General features: G+C 38.5%; 1 protein-coding gene across 1 annotated transcript in view; it reads left to right on the top strand.

Moving 5' to 3' along the window:
- DLG5 (discs large MAGUK scaffold protein 5) overlaps positions 1-13940 on the top strand; it is a 162305-nt gene that overhangs the window by 48243 nt on the left and 100122 nt on the right. The window contains exon 2 of the mRNA XM_067539533.1: positions 10023-10091. Coding sequence (XP_067395634.1) covers positions 10023-10091 — 69 coding nt within the window. The remainder of the gene's footprint in view (positions 1-10022; positions 10092-13940) is intronic.

Here is a 13940-nt window from a genome sequence, read left to right as displayed (position 1 = left end):
TAACTTGCAATGACACACAAATTTTGCAGAACGGAGGGCCAGTAGTGATTTTGCAAGGACCACACTTAATTTTACATAAATTGCATTCTGTCAATTTATAATCTGTGATATTTACAGTATCGTAACAAGTAACATGCATACATGTAGCTTTCAATCAGGAGAAACCCCTCCCCACGTGAATTAATTGTTAAGGTTAAAGTCAAACCTCAGGTGACAATTTTACTTTATTTCTTCCCTTTTGAGCTTATACCTTTATTTCTTATACGAAGAAACATCCAATTAACGCCACACATGCTATAAAACAAATGGAAATTTGTTATACAAACAGACACTAGGTAGATTACAGTGTATCATGTAGGCCAATATTTTCATAGTGACTAGGCATGTTGGGAACCAGCCTTAAAAGATTTCCAGAAAGGTCAAAGCACTTGTACTTTGGAAATCAGTCCTGATGGAAGGCTAAGTTCTCATCTTTTGAAATGTTAAGGTAGCATACAGTCCTATGGCTTGTCAAGTAGAAAATGAATTGACTAAAGCAGATAATGAAGGGTTATAAATGGTCACAAACCAACAACAGGTAGGCACAGGTAAAAGCAGTTGCTTTCAGTGCCATACTCCATCCTGAACTTGGAGCGTTGCAGGACTTTGTTCGGCACAGGGAATAGCTATATGGGTTGCTTGGAATATTAACTTCTCCCCTGCCCTTTGTGAACCCCCATCAGAAGGGGTACTGAGTGGGGGAGAAGGCTGATCACTGAGTCATTCTGTCAGTTGTCCAGGGAATGGAAGGAAGAGCGGTGGAGAACCATGGCAACTAGGGACTTCAATTGCGTTTGGAGGCTTGATGTTTATAGACTAGGTGTCTGTTGTCCAGTGATAAGTGTAAGATACTCCATCCACTTGAATAAACTGGTGCTTGAAGTGAATGCAGATAAAACGGTGGCATGCTTACAAAATTTATGGTAATTTAAGCTCTAAACCCCTTTCCCACCAAATCCACGCCTCTAAAAGAGATTATAAAGTAGCAGGATTATGGCAGAACTGCTTGTAGGCTCTCAATCTAAGCACTGGCACCAGCCTGCTACCCAGTGGACAGTAGGTGTTAGAAACTCTAAATTTTTATTTGTGCAGCTTTATATGTAACATCCCTCCTCTGTGCATTTTCTGTGGGCCAAATCATCCCCTTTTCACAATGTTCTGAATGCAACTAACAAGGACAAATAATGGTAAGAAAATATGCAGGTCACAGCAAGTGTACCTTAGTGACTGACGGAGATCATGTAACTCACAAAGCAAAGGGGGCTGTTTTTTTCCTCCCTCTCCCCCCTTATTTTTTCTCTACTATTCTCTCTTTGCTTTTTATTGAAAAGGCTGCCTTATGGTCTTCAGATGATTCACAAGAAAATTCCAGTGACCTAGATCTTCTAAAAAGCTTTATTGTAAAATCTTGTCAATATAAATGACTACCAGCAACTAATGTTTTAGAAAAGTCCATTGCACTCTAGCACAGTTGTTGCTATGGAGAGGTGAGCGGTTCCTGTTTTTTTTTTCCTTTGCACCTGCCTGATTCAATTTACTGTCTGTCCTTCCTCCTCCCTGCCCCCATGTAACTGAAAAGTGGCTAGGAAATTAACTACTTTCTCTGATTATAAATGCCCAGTGATTTCCCACTTATCACCTTATAATCAAATGCTGTGTCAGAGTACACAGTGGGGTGATAGGAACTGTAGAATCTGTATCCTGGCTCTTGAATTAATCTCCTTGGCCTAGTGTATGTCCCTAAACCCGTCTGTGTTCCAGGTAACATAGGAATTGATACTGGATCAGACCAGAGGTCACCAATAGCAGCTTCTGTTAAATGTTTCTCAGGGAGGTGCAAGAAACTTTGCGGTTATGGCAATTCCTGTCCCCAAGAAAAATTTACTTTGTCACCTCCAATAATTGAAGACTGTCTTAGGCCCTAAAGCAGCTATCCTTTCAAAAAAAAATTTTTTTTATGTTTATATTACTATTTTTAAAATATGACAATGTAACACATAAAAGGGAATGATGTTCTGAACAACTTCATAGAAACACTGTGGGTTACAGTCTGTAAAGCACTTGGAAGATAATTCTAGTCATTTGGTGCTTTATAAAGCAATTTACTGTTCCATTTTGCATTCACATTGTGATGAAGGATTTTATACTTTAGAGCACAATATTAAGGAATCGATGTTTTAGTATGTAAAATAATTTTACAGTTTAAAAGTGTGACTGGGGAAGAAGGGTTAGTTTTACTATGAGTGTTTTCCCCCCCTCTTTATTAGGCATGCCAATCAGTCTTAAATGGAAGTGATTGTGAAACACCTGAAATAAAGATGGCACAGACAAGCAAATTTCCTGTTAAATGTACTGTACTAGTTCAGGGCTTTGTGTAAGCATCACGTGACTTACAAGAAGAACTTAGCACTTGAATGACTAAGTATTTTATGGCTTCTGACAAACCTGACCACACAAGCTTCTAAGAAAAGAACAGTCCCAGAGATAAAGCGTGGCAGATCCATGTGATTCTTCAGCTCCTTGGGCAGTTTCTCTTGTGATGTGAAAGGCAATGGGAATGTCGTAAACTGGGTCACTTCCAGTTTTAATCAAACTTTTTAGCTTCCCCACAGCAAGTGGGAATCCTGCCAAAGTCAGTTTAGTTTGGTGCAGTGAGTTGTGGATAAACAAATGTTTGTCACACTACCCTCTCATCCTGCATATTGGGCCTCCGTCAGAAAGTGTTTGCTGAAAAGAAGTTGAATTAGCTGGTGCCTATGGGGAGGTGGGCAGCAGGCAAGGTGCAGGGAAAAGTAGAGTTTAATAACGAAAACTTGCAGCAGGGGGCTAGGAAGAGAGAATTGCTTGATGTCACTGTAGTTCAGAGGGGTAGTGAAAGGAGTATATGGAAAAAGTAGCAGCTCATTTTGGGCTCAGTCCTGCAAAGCGTTAAACCTTCTGTTCTCAGTTCAATAAAGCACTTAACCACATGCTTAACTTTAAACCTGAGACTACTCGTGTGCTTAAATTTAGCATATGCCTAAGGATTGCAGGATTGGAACCAGAGCGCTCAGCATCTTGCAGTGTTGAACCCCTAGTGTCTCTGAAATTAAAGGAGAGCTTTGAAGATGTTTGTGGGTGTCTGGTTGTTCAAAATTCCTACATCTGAAGCAAACGGATTCATTCAAACCGAGCCTCTTACCTTGCTTTAAAGGAGCATGCCAAAGTAAATGTTTGTTTCATCAAGCAAAGCTTGCTAATTTAGAATGCTTGACCTCTTATGTTATAAAGAACTCAGATGCTATGGCAGACGGGGAGAGTTCGTAGGTGATTGGAATTTAATTTGGATGTTCTGAATTGAATTACAGATTTAAACTTATTTTAATTTGAATTTCAAGTGTTTTTGTGGACTGATGTTTTATAACTAAAAAAGCACATGGGAATAGATTCCTTCAACAGGAGTGGCATTAGCAGCGTATGTAGGATTGACTGAGTTTGGGCCAGTTACTTAAGGTCTCTGCACTTTAGCTTACCAGTCTGTATAATGGAGATACCTACTCCTGAGTGTGGCCCAGTTCAATATGACATTGATCAGAGGGCTGTGTTTGTGTAAGGGGAGATGAAGATGGTAGGGGAGCTGTGGTTCTGACAGGTGGCCTGATGGGGGGGCCAGTAGCCCTGAAATCCTCTTGATCTCAATGTTGTGTAATGTGGATAGACTTTTGGCCAGCTGGCCATTTGGCAGCAAGTCGGCAGTCAGTTGCAGTGGTAACCTTGTTGGCTCTCTGCTTTCACTTTCTTGCAGAAGGAGCAAATCACGTTTTCCTATTTATATGGTTAGTTTGAGCATAGCTTTTTTTTTTTTTTATTATTTGAATGTCTACTCCAAATGCAGCTGATGCCCAGTATTGTGTGGTACTTGACAATTTGCGGTTAGAGAGACAGAAGAAGAGAAATGTTTTCATTTAATTACTGTGGGAATCCATCTTCTAATCTCATCCCTTTCTGTCTCTTCTCCCCCCCTCCCCCCACTCTGATCTGTCTCCCTTGATCTGCCATATGGGGTTTTGTGGCATCAGCTGCTTGCACTAAGTACTTGCATGCCAGAGCTGCACTGCCTGGTGGCTATGTCTGTGATTGGCATTGTTGAGGAATTAGCAGCATTTGACAGTTGGCATTCTCTTTGGATGCATAACTCTCCTCCCCCCCACCATCATTCTTTCCTAAACTAGGAGAACGAGTCCTACTAAACTCAAATGGATATGACTGTCTCAATGTTGCAGGTCTATGGAGGGGAAAGGAAGGAAATTAGAGTCCATTATCTTTCAGGTTTGCTCTTTGAGGATGATAAATCCTGGTATAATCCTGTTCTACGTTGGCTCATAGTTCAGGGACTAAAGGTAATCTTGAGTTTGAGGTACTTAAATGGCTGCTATATCACCAGGCCAATAAATAAAAAAGGAAATCTGATAATCGGAGCAAGTCAGAAATGGATGGAGATGGGCATCTTAAAATTCCTAGTAAAATAGGAAGTGTAGTATATCTCTTAATGCCCCTCCTTTCGCTGTGCAGACTGACGTGCAGGATTAAGGCCTAAATCATGATGTAGAATAGCAAATAAGAATTGCCCAAAAATCAGTCCTACTGTGTAACAAAGGAGAAAATTGCTGCTGCTTTGTTCTTTTTCTGTCTTTATTCAGCTATAAAAAGTACAAGTTAGAGTGTGTGTATAAAAGTCACTGTTCATTTTGGAACTGTGAATATAATGCACTGTGTTTATCAAAATCTGATTATTTCAAATTGTAATCTTGAAATTTGTGGAAAGGAAAGGTAATTGTTCTGAATCAGTGGCTTGAAAGGAAGTGCAACAAAGTTTTGCACTAAGGGACTAACTTGGAATAGTAGGAAACAAAATGATCTGTTGAAAGACAAGTAGCAGAAAAGCATGCTATGGAGTGTACTGTACTTTTACATAAACTTCTTTAACCATCACTTTATTTCATTAACCTTTTTTTACATTATATACTTAACTCTGAACACCACAGATGTGCTTGGTTTAATAGTCCACTTTTTTGTGATATTGTTGACTCCAAACTATTCAGCAAATTAAAACTTGGTTTTGAAAAATCTAAGTTCTAATTTGATTTTTTCTTAATAAAGTGCTTCCCATCTTCATTGGAAAAAAATCAAAACAAAACAAATCACCAAATAGGAATCAGAACAGCACTTGCATTTAGTTGATCTCTCCGTGCAAAAATGGAACTGCATGAGCCAATCTGAGAAAAATGTAGTGATATTTTCAATGGAATGTGCACTGTTCTTTCATGAGTGACCTTTGTGTGTCTCTAATTTAAGATTATCTGTGTAATTTGAGTAAGTGGCCATTGACAAAATTTTAAAAATCTGGAAATTGCAATTTTGAAATTATTTGCTGTAGAAAAGAGACCAGTTTTGTCAAATACTTCACAAAACATTTACTGGAGGTGGTAATAAAATGCCCAAAAATTCAAAGTTTGTGTAGTTTTGCCTTTTTGTTCTCTTTCCCACCCCTTTCCAATGAAGCTCTGTCCCTAGCCTTATTTAACAGGAGTAAGTGAGAACAATAGTTTCAGCGCTGAATCGCTTTGAGTAGTCTCAGGCAGTGATAGTTGATAGGAATACAGTAATTCACATAAGATTCTCTTTTGCCAATATGTAAACACTTATCTATTTTAGCCCATTAGCTAATGGGATAATTCTAACATCGTGAAGCACTTATCAAACCAGTAAACTGTGCATACACTTTCTGCCAATTACTGATACTGAATACTAAGGTGACATAACTTCCAGACAGTGGCCTAATTTCCCATTCAGTGCATTTAAAAACAAACCCTAAACCTGTCAGGTATATATGCTTCAGGTGAGCAGACTCCTAACTTTTCCATAGCTATTGTCATAAAGAGTCCTGAGGAGCAATTTTTTCAGGGTGGGGGGTGAAGAGAGTTATGGGGTAGATGACTCCTTCATTCCTCCTAGATGTAGGCTTTCTGGTGAGAGCATGCCATTTGTCAGATTTTTGCACCTAAGTTCTTGCCTACAGCTATACCGCTCTTTCCTGTTATCTCTAGGAAGAAGTCATGCCTTACTTAGCTAGGTCATCTTAGTATATTTCACAAAATGAAAGTCTAATTCTATTAGAGTTTTTTTGGCTGCTTTTTAAATACCGGACTTACTTATTTTGGGGGTTTCAAATTCAGCCCTTCTGAAGATGAATAAAAATAAGTGGTCAACAAAATGAGATTTTTATCTATTCTTGAAGAATCTACTGTGGATTTTGAGAGACAGCCTGTCCTGGCATTTTTCACTCTTTTTGGTTATGTCATTCTTAGAATATCCAGAATGAGAGCTTTGCATCTGTTATCTTTTAAAGGAAGGTACAACTATGAAGTGTACTTGGTACCAACTTTTCAAGATTGCACTTCTTTCGGGGGGGGGAGGGAGACATTGCAGCAGATTGAGAAACTGCAGAACAAAATTGCTAGTGCTGAAAATATTGGTTGGGCCCACTGGGTAGAAGGTGGTGGTGATTTTGCACCTAACAAGATATATACCAAGCATCATCTAGATACTTTTGCACCCTGATATCCTTTCTCCCGTGTACGGTTTTTGTTCTTAACGTAAGCCCTGGTACTGCATGTGCGTAAGCAGAGTCTTGCACCTGCATGGACTGCATCAACTTTAATGAGGCTCCAGATGCTTGCATGAATTTGCAGATTTAGGACCTTACGTTTAGGGAAGGGGCCTGTCTCATCATGTGTCATAAACTCCCTAGCATGCATTTACGTCTATGTATGTGCTAATAAATGCCAAACCCATCATCCATTTTTAACAGTTTCGGAGGAGTTCATGAGGAGTTCTGCTTGAAGATATGTTTCCGAAGCATATTCATTATATGCAGATCTGTCAGCCCTCCTTAGCCAGGAAAGATGGAGTGTTTCAATCTCAGCCCATACCTAAAGGGATCAGCTGCCTTTTTTTTTTTTTTTTTTTTTTTTTTGCTGAAGACAAATGAGGATGTTTTGGACCATCGGGGAGTCGTGGGTGTGTGTTTAAAAATTTCAGGCTGAGTATTAAATATTACTGTTGAAATGATATGCTACTGGGGTGACAGAAAAGTCTGTGGTAACTTTTTTTTATTTTTCGATTTCTCTGCAGTGCTTGTGATTGTAATATTTGAGTGCCTCACGATCATTTATTAACTTACTTCCTGGGGCAATAACTTTACAGTTTAGGAAACAGAGGTACAGAAAATAAATGATTGCCATTGGTTGGCTCTGGGAACAGAAGTCTGATCTTAGAACCATAAGTCAGCTGCCTTAATCACAAGAATATCTTTCCTCTCCCATTATCACTGTCACACCTTGCAGAGGTAGTACATTTTAGCTACAGTAGGACTTCAGAATTACGAACTCACCACTCAACCACACACCTCATTTGGAACCAGAAGGATGCAACCAGGCAGCAGCAGATGCACACAAAAAAACAAATACAGTACAGTACTGTATTAAATGTAAACTAAAAAAGGGAAGTTTTTTTTGTTTTTGTTTTTGTTTTTGTTTTTTTTAAATGACAAGGTAGGGAAACCGTGTCACACTGGCTGGATTGCAGGGGGAATTTATTTTTTAACATCAATATATCAGAATCCTAATAATTCATGTGAGATATGCCATATCAGGTACAGTTAGAAAGGCTATAATGTGCTAAGTAAGATGACAATGTTTATGTTCATGTGTTGTATGTGTAATGGAAGTTATGGATATGTTTTTATCTGTATTTCATATTGTACTGTGTTTCTGGGCGACATCCCAGACTGGATGGCTGCAGCACTAGCCTGCTTAATGGCCCATGAAGCAGATTCACGGGTACAGTGGGCTCAGAGGGAGAAGCCAAGGATGTACCTGATGAGTCCCCAGGACTTACTCATGTGACCCTGGACTCCATCTTATTCCTGTAAATTTCCACAAGCAGCATGGCAAAGGCCAAAGGACAAAAGCCCCACATCGATTCTGTCTTCAGTCACCAGTCCTCACCTACCTCTGAATCAACTCATCTACAACTGAACTGAACTTAAGCTGTGAAACCAAGGACTGAGACCCATCCAGGTACTGGATGTATACCAGAGGGACTATACAAGCCTGCAAACTCCACAATTCTACTAGAAACCTGATATGTTTATGGACTTTCGAATCAATTTGTATGTAGCTGGTTGCTTTAATCCTTTAACATTTATCTTATTGTTTGTTCCTTTTTTTAATGATAAACCTTTAGTTTCAGTTACTAAAGGATTGGCTGGCAGCGTGGTATTTTGGGCAATATCCAAACTTGTATTGATCTGGTACTGTGGCTGACCCTTTGGGGTCAGGGGGAAACTTTTTGGTAAAGAGCATGGAGTTTAAATAAGTGGTCTCTTTATTGGACCTAGTGGCTGATTGGGAGCTAGAGACTGAAATGGAGTAAAGGGGGCTGTGTGTATTTGTGTACTGGCTTTTTGGTAACCAGTGCGGGGAATCAGAAGCACTGTTTGTGGCTGGTTGGGAAGCCTGAGCTCAGTGTCACCCACAAGTGTTGGGAGAATCTGTTCTCCTTTTACAGCTTGCCCTGACCTTGGCATTTTCAGGTGGCTGCCCTAGGCATGGACAGGTCACAAACTGTGTGTGTGTGGTTTTTTCATTTAAATTAAGATGGTTAAAAGCAGCATTTTTCTTCTGCATAGTAAAATTTCCAAGGTGTATTAAGTCTATGTTCTGTTGTAAACTTCTTTTTGAAAGAACCACCATAACCTTTTGTCCATTAATTTAAATGAAGCTACACCACTTTATGCCAGTTGAAGAACTGGGCCTTAGTTTTTTACGTTAATTTTATTGTGTAGTGTGAGGTGTTTTGGGGTGAGGGTGGGAGGGAAGGAAGCTTCTCTTATTTGTCATGTTTTCTTTTTCCTCTTTCAAAAAAGCAATTTTCTTCTTTTTTTTTTTTTTTTTTTTTTTTTTTTTTTTTTTTTTTTTTTTTTTTTTTTTTTTTTGCTTCCTGTACTGGGAGCATAGATCCAGTGCTTCAGCTCTTAATCACAAGGCGTCTGGAAGAAACAAACCTTAAAGCATGAGGAGAAAGAATTAGGATAATTCAAAAAAAAAAAAAAAAAAAAAAATCTTGCACAGCTGCATTCAGCCTAAGGTCAGAAAGTTCTGAGACTCTCCTTGGGCCAGGTTGCTGGGGGATGGACTTCATGTCCCAGTGGAAATTCCTTTGTTATACCAGTATTTTTGTAGTTTATAACTAACTCCCTATGCCCACTCTTTTCTGTGATGGAATTTTTTTGGAGGTGAGGGGAGAAGGAATTCTGTTTGATAGTAAGCTCTTCAAATGGGACCTGTCTTAATGTTTGTTCTTGTAAATAAAATCTTACTTTCATAATAATAAAAGATCCCAGCTTTCAATATCTTCAGTATCTGCAAAACAATGGATTTATTGAAGCCCAGGCAGGGAAATTAGTCCTTTAAGCGTGAAAATGGCTTCTTGAGGGTCAGCATATCCTAATCAGGTGCCATGATCAAGTAGCAGCTGCTGTGTCGCAAAAACAAAGTGCTAGAAGTGTGGACTTCTTTTGGAAGTCTTGAACTATGCCAGACATTCCTGTCTCGTATGGCATCATATGCACTGGGAGAAGTAATTGTTTGGGTAGGGTTTATAGCTGAATGGGACTGATTAATGAAAAAGGAAGCCTCTCTCCACAGGTATTCCAGTTATTGTGATATCATTCTAGTGATAACTGCTGTAGAAGTTCCTCAGTAATTAACCTGCGCTTGTCTTTCTCCAGGAACTCAGCACATGCCTCTGCTTTGTACTTCTGGTCTGACTCATTAAGAGACTGGGACAGATGCTTTCTTGAGGGATTGAAGGGAAGCTGGCGAGGTGGACAAAGGGAGGGATGGAAGAAAACTAATGTGTTTGGTTTTTTTTTATTCCAGGGTCAACTTACAGTGTGCTGTCCATAATGCCATCTGATTCTGAAAGCAGCAGTTCTCTCAGTAGCATTGGTGAGTCAAGTATTGTATTTAAAGCTATGTTTGCACTGGCGGCAGCAAAATCGCCGTCGCCAGATCGATCTCATGATCAATTGAGCTGTCAGTGAGACCCGCTCAATCGATGAGGGAGTCGACTTAATAAGCCCACCTCCTCAACTAGCATAGTGCTGAGCCGACGGGAACACTTTTCCCGTCGGCTCAGTGCAACGTGCACAGCGCGTAGAAGCAGTCAATGGGAGTTATGCAGACTTCTCTGTGTAGTTTGCGTAACTCCCATCGACTGCCGCCGAATTTCCGGGTAAGTGTGAACAGGCCCTATGTGTGTGCTTTTCAATGGGGTATATATTTTAAATGTCACTATTGGAAAGATGAATGGATCTCTTTAGGGTTTTGTTCAATACAGTAACAAATGTTAATTGTAGGTTGAATTATGAGAGTGAACTGCATGTGCCACAACAACGATGAAGTATATACACCCTTTATATTGCAGGACTAAACAGTCTCATAGCTAAAGGTAATTGCTTAGCAATGAGCAGCCAATAAAATCTGTTTTTAAGATCAGCTGAGTTACATGAAATAATGAAGTTTATATATTTAATGACCATAATAACAGCAATGTTGTTACAATGATATTGGTGGATTTTAACTTGTAAGTCATAACCAGATATAAAAGAACCCTTAAAAAGAGAGAATGAATCAAATTCTTTAAACTTTGTCCAGTTGCTACAGAACTTCATGAGTGACTTGTAATATTCCTTTTTTTCTTAATGTGATTGGTTACCTTACGTTCTCATATGTTTTTAAAAGAGTGGGGGGTGAAGATGATATTTAGGAAGTTGGAGGGAGCAAAGCGTGGTCTAAAATAAAAACGAGAGCTGAAATAGCAAGCTTGCCTACCAGTTACCAGTTTTCTACATATATAAACAAAATTTTTGTGAAATCTGCATAAAAGTGATTAATCTTCAGTAGAGGTCATGGACTCCTGCTTTTTAAAATTCCTTTATGTCAGACATCTGTGGATTTCTCTGACAGCACAAAGCAAGTCAATTGCCTGTTAAAGGATGCCTGCAGACATCGGGTGAACTTTAACTCCAACGTGCAAGAACAAGATTTTAGTCTTGACTAAAACTATTTGCTGAAATAATGGAAAGCTGTGACACTGCAGAATGATATTTTCCAAGACCAAACTTGTACGTTGGCTACCAGCATAGGGAAGATGTATGCATTTTTTATTTTTAAAGAGAATAAAATGTGTCCAACCTGTTTCTTGGTAAAAGACTTCTTAGTGCTGTGGATGGACCTACTGAATTGTTGGAATAAGGTTGATTAGGTTTGTAGTTTTTTTTATAATTTTAATAGAGAAGCGATAAGTGTATTTTAAGTTGTTTTTTGAGAGCATAAAAACATTTTACATCACTTTCTCCAGAAATGCATCCCTGCAAGTTGTAGATAATGTGCCTTCGACTTTCCTACAAATTTTCTGTCAGGTGTGTGTTTTCTGAAAATGCAGGGGAGGCTGATATGACTAGCTTTTGAGGCAGCTGCAACCAAATCTTTTTTCTATTTCTGTTCTAAGTAATTTGTCATCTTGTGATTTTATATTCTCATCCAAACCAGGCTATCATCATCTGAAAGTGTTTTGTGAAACACAGCTATTTTCCTTTGGAATTATTGTTGTTCCAGCCGCTAGCTCAGCATCTACAGTGAGAATAACAGTAAAACGATCTTTTGTGAACTTGTAAACTATTTGGATTCAACTAATGTCACTTAGAATTTCTGCCACACTTATTTTATGCTTTAGTGCAGGGTTAGGGCATGTCTGTAGATTTTTAGGTACTTCCAGTATTTTTTTTTGCAGAACTCAGGCTTATGTTCAAAAATACGTATTTTTTTTCTAGCTCTTCTGGATATGAAGATGTACTTCTGCTGAATGTGGACCAATATAGTGCTGTCATCTAGAGTCTGTAGTTAAGCACAAACAGTAGCCCGGAGTCATGAATCGCTACATCTCAATTTTTGTTAACATTGAAGTTAATGGTGTCATCTCATATGCCAACGTATTAATTATTTCACTGCTGCTTGCTTTTAACAGTAATAGCCAGCTGTTTTGTTTTATCTAATATGATTCATTTGCAAGACATTTCACAGGAATGAGGCTGCGAATGATGGATACAAATACTTGTATTGTCTATTAAATGTTTTGTGTTTTCCCTCCCTCCCATTATGGAAGGAGGAGAATTGTATGTTATGAGGTAGCAACTGGTAAATCTTGAGGGTGGGAAGAAAGGAAAGAGGCCATGTAGGTGGGAGAATTTAAAAAAAGAAAAGAATAGGTAAATTAAAGTAATACTTAAAAGTACTCAACAAAATAAATTAAGGAACCAATCCAAGCCTTTCAAAATCAATGGGAGTCTTTCTGCTGAGTTCATTGTACTTTGGATCAGAGCCTTACTTTTAAAAATACAGTAGATTGTTCCAAAAATCTGCAAAATCTAGGGGAAAATTTGTTCGGGCTGTGGCAATATCTTTCTTGCACATCCAGTGATCTAACATATGACCCAGAATCTTGATGTAAAGTTCTTGCAAACTACTTTCATTTTGACACTAAAGTTTGTGTTGCTGTGACTTTTTGATCTGTGTATTGTAGCCTGATTTTAAGTGTATTAGTTATTTAATAGGGTTATAGGTTTGCCAGTTGCTTGGATTAGAAGATTCTTGTCCTAAATCAGGCTCCAGAAGAATTTTATAAGGACCGCCGGGTGTACAACAGGAAGTTTCTTAGTGATAACCAAATTTGTACAATTTTATAAGTTTTATTAGGGTAACATAAAATGATAGACAAATGACTGATATAAAGAAAATGAACAATCAGATGAATAATGGATAATACATCTTTAAATTTAGAGACTTATATGGGGGGTGTGTGTGTGTGTGAGAGAGATACTTAGACGAACATACTCACACCCTTCCCTGATGACCTGATTGAGAGAGATTTCTGGTTCCTCACCTCTTGAGTAGAGGGGTGAAGTAAGCACTGCTAGAGCTAAGAACTATAAACTAAGACTACAAATAAGACTATAAAATGAAGAAGGAAAAACTTAACACAAACTAAAGAAACTTCAAGCAAGAGTAGATGACGATCGCCCCAAATAGCATGATCTTTCCTTTCGTATACCCCAAGAATATGGGTTCTCCTTCTAAGTCCATATTTGGATTGTCCACCCCCAAATTATTGGGGTATGCATACTCTATAGGCCGGCAGGTTCATGAATATTAAGGATATCCATGACATTTTACTTCCCATTTCAAAGATTCCATGACTTCACCTATGTGGGTTTTGAGGTGTACTAGTTTAGGCCTGACATCATTACTTTCAACACTTGTCTAGGCCAAAGGTCCCGAGTATGTCTGCTAACTGCTAACTCATTTAGGACAAACATGACCATATATGTCTTGTTTTTGCTATACGTCAACACTTTCAACACTAATTCCCGAATATATGTATAATAATAATTACATAGCTGTCACACAGGATGTGGCCTGTATGGTACCTTGCATTACAGCAAAAAAATATATAAAATTTATAACTCTATTATAATCACACAATCATACTTAAATCTATAAGAAAAGATTACGTATATATATAATGCAAGCAAGCAGGCTAGTTCTATGGGCTACAGTATTTAGTTAAAGGACACAAACCTCTTCAGGGGATGCCTTGATCTTGTTAAGAATTGGTAGCGATGGAACATCTCTTAACATGAACTGAAGGCGATCTATTAAAGATGTTGAACAATCAACATTTGTAGTTCTTCATAGTTTAGCTCCCTTGAAAGAATTTAGTAACTGTAGTGTGTATAT

Source organism: Emydura macquarii, unplaced genomic scaffold (assembly GCF_026122565.2).
Source record: "Emydura macquarii macquarii isolate MOO-44397 ecotype Brisbane River unplaced genomic scaffold, CSIRO-AGI_Emac_v2 contig_67, whole genome shotgun sequence".
In the NCBI taxonomy this organism is placed as follows: Eukaryota; Metazoa; Chordata; order Testudines; family Chelidae; genus Emydura; species Emydura macquarii.
The sequence above is the reverse complement of the archived record's forward strand: the minus strand, read 5'-3'. Positions and strand labels throughout refer to the sequence as shown.